Below are 2,998 nucleotides of genomic sequence, written 5' to 3' on the forward strand. Positions count from 1 at the left end.
TCTGGGACAACTAAGGGGTCTCTGCCCCATCGCATTTGTGGTGCAGTCACAGAATCATAGAATCCCAGAGCAGTTTGGGTTTGGGTGGGAAGGGACCTGAGCAGGGACAAAATGAACCCTTGTCTTTCCTTTGCAGGATGGAAATCCCTTTGGTCCCTTCTGGGATCAGTTCCAAGTGGATTTTGATAAGTCTGAGCTCTTCAAGGGAATGTCCTTCAGTCCTGCGTACAAGGACCACTGGATCCGAAGGTAGTGAGGAGATGGAAGAGTGCTGGTGTGCTGCTAGTGAATAACTCGTGACAACAGTCGTGCGAGGCACTGTGGAAAGCCTTTGCATTTTGGGGAGAGACTGAAGTGGTTAGTTAGCAATGAAATTAAAAATCTGAATGCTTTTTCCATGAAATATTTCCTGAACACACTCTTCCTGGAGGCAGTGTGAGGCAAGTGCCATTAGGCTGATTGATTTCTGAGCTCTGTGTAGTTACAGTCTTTATTGGCTGCACATTTAATTATTCTTCAAAAAGAATTCAGTTCTCAGTTGCTCATTTTGCTGTGTTTTGCTGGTTACCTCATGTTGTCAGGGACGCTTCAGTGGTGTCAGTGAGTTTGGGTGACAGAATTGCTCTAGTCTGGGTGAAAACTAAAGCTCTCCTTGCTTGGTAGCTCGTTGTTATCTTTTATCTCTCAAATAACACTAATTCCTTTGGTGCTGGGTTTGTGATAAAGTGAAGCACCTGAGTTTTGCTTCAGTGTTCTGTTCCCAGGGCAAAACGATTCGTCTTGGGTAAATTTGGAGCAGCAGAAGCTGCATATTTCAGAGTGTTCATAGTTTCCATTCTAACTTCCATGAAATTCACGTCTCTGTGCAAGATGCTGCCTGCAAGGTTATGTCATGTTTTGGTCTCTTGTTTTTTTCCCCCCAATAGATTTTCACCATCTGAGCACCCTGTACTTGCCTTACCTGGAGCTCCAGCCCAGTTTCCAGTCTTAGAGGAGCACCGGCCCCTCCAGAAGTACATCGTGTGGTCTGATGAGATGGTGAAGAAAGGAGAAGCCTACATTCATTCTCTGCTGGTCAGGCCCTACGTGGGGATCCACCTGAGGATCGGCTCTGACTGGGTACGGTTCCGGGGTGAGGCTGGTTGCTGGTTGCTGTGCAGTTGCTATAACCTGTGTGGAAGGAGCTGCCTGAAGTGCAGCTGCTGCTCCTGGGGTGGCAGCCCCAGCCCCGCTGGCCTTCAGTCACTCGCTGCGTGTTCACAGCGCTGCTGGGATTCCTCTTTCAAACAGGCTTTAACGCTGCTGGCAGAGCTGAGGGACGTCGTTGTGTTTTCTCACCCTGTTGCCATTCAAATGTTATATTTTTCTCTTTTTCCAACAGAAAAATGCCTGCAATATGCTAAAGGACGGGACGGCTGGGCCACACTTCATGGCGTCGCCTCAGTGCGTGGGCTACGACCGAAGCGCTGCGGTCGCTCTTACCATGGACATGTGCCTGCCAGACCTCAGGGAGATCAAGCGTGCTCTCAGGCTCTGGGTGGAGAAGATAGAAGCTAAATCTGTTTATATTGCTACTGATTCTGAGCCCTACACAACAGAGATCCAGCAGCTCTTCCAAGGAAAGGTAAGTCTTTCAGAAACCTGTTCTGGTGGGAGCGCGTAATGAACAGCTTCCTTTGATCTGGCTGTTGCTGGCACAGACAGCAACCGGGCAGTTGTGTCACGTGTTATTCACAGACAAATATTGGCATCTCGGAGTAAATTTTGCTCATAGCAATAAAAATTATATTGAAAAACTCCCTTTCCTAGAGGTGGAAGAGCATTATCCTGCATGGTCATAGATTTCTCCTTGAAAAAGCCTTCATTTAAATAATCCTAAGTGAATTTCAAAAATGGTTTTAGATTTATCTATTTATGTATAAGTTCTAGGGAAACTTCAGAAAAATCCACTCGCTTTTTATTGTGCATTCTCATTTCTGATGTTATGCCAGGGCATTTGGATGGTAAGAATAGCTGACTGGGTTCATTTCCTTTCCTTGTTTCCTGCAGATCAAGGTGGTTAGCTTGCAGCCAGAGGTGCCTCAGATTGATTTGTACATTCTTGGCCAGTCCGATCACTTTATCGGGAACTGTGTCTCTTCTTTTACTGCCTTTGTGAAAAGAGAACGTGACGTGCATGGAAAACCCTCCTCGTTTTTTGGCATGGACCACCCACCAAGATTACGGGATGAATTCTGACCAAGAGAGGATCAGGCTCCGTAGTCCTCGGGGCTCTGAGCTCGGTACCTTCGGTGCTATCAGCCTTCTCCTGCCTGCAGAGCACCCTGCCAGGCTGCTGCAGACCTGCTCCAGCCTGGTGATGCTCCTCGTGGACTGTCCTGTCTGACTTCTTTGTTTACAGCGTGAGGTCAGACAGAAAAGAGATTTTAAATCATGGAGTTTATAGGAAACTATAAACTATCTATAGTTTTTTAAGATGTAGTTTACATTACACTTACTCTCCATTCTCAGTGTTTGGGGTTTGACCAGCATCATGATGAAGCAGCTGCTCAGATTTTCTCTTCTCCATTATCTTCCGTTATATCTTAATAATTTTACCCAGAGATGTTGTGAAGCTTCATGAACAAAACTGACCATAAGTTCTTTTTAAATGCAGAGTATTGTCAGGGATATCAGGGTCCCTGGGAAGGAGTGCGAGGTAAAGCTCAGGACTGGGAATTAGATGATCTGGGTTTTACTGAGTCCCGCTGTTGCCTTACCAGCCCCGTGTCACCTCAGTGCCTCGGTTTCCGTTCCTGTCTGTCCTGGTTTTGGCTGGGATAGAGCTAATTTTCTTCTCAGTAGCTAAACAGTGCTGTGTTTTGGTGTAAGTATGGGATTTGTTACGAGAAGAATGTTGATAATATACTGATGTTTTTAGTTGTTGTTGGGAAATCAAGGACTTCCCAGCTCCCTGTGTTTTGCTGGTTGGCAGGTGCAGAAGTAGCTGAGGGGAGAA

At 46.3% G+C, this 2,998-nt stretch overlaps 1 protein-coding gene across 1 annotated transcript; it reads left to right on the forward strand.

Annotated features, from left to right (window-relative positions):
• Positions 1–127: 127 nt before the first annotated feature.
• POFUT1 (protein O-fucosyltransferase 1) lies at positions 128–2,238 on the forward strand (the record flags this gene model as incomplete). Its single annotated transcript, XM_010168654.2, has 4 exons — positions 128–249; positions 927–1,119; positions 1,382–1,624; positions 2,050–2,238. Coding segments are annotated over 4 exons (747 nt in total), but the record flags the coding sequence as incomplete, so codon positions are not given.
• Positions 2,239–2,998: the final 760 nt, after the last annotated feature.

This window comes from Antrostomus carolinensis, unplaced genomic scaffold (assembly GCF_000700745.2).
Source record: "Antrostomus carolinensis isolate BGI_N321 unplaced genomic scaffold, ASM70074v2 scaffold34475, whole genome shotgun sequence".
NCBI classification, from domain to species: domain Eukaryota; kingdom Metazoa; phylum Chordata; class Aves; order Caprimulgiformes; family Caprimulgidae; genus Antrostomus; species Antrostomus carolinensis.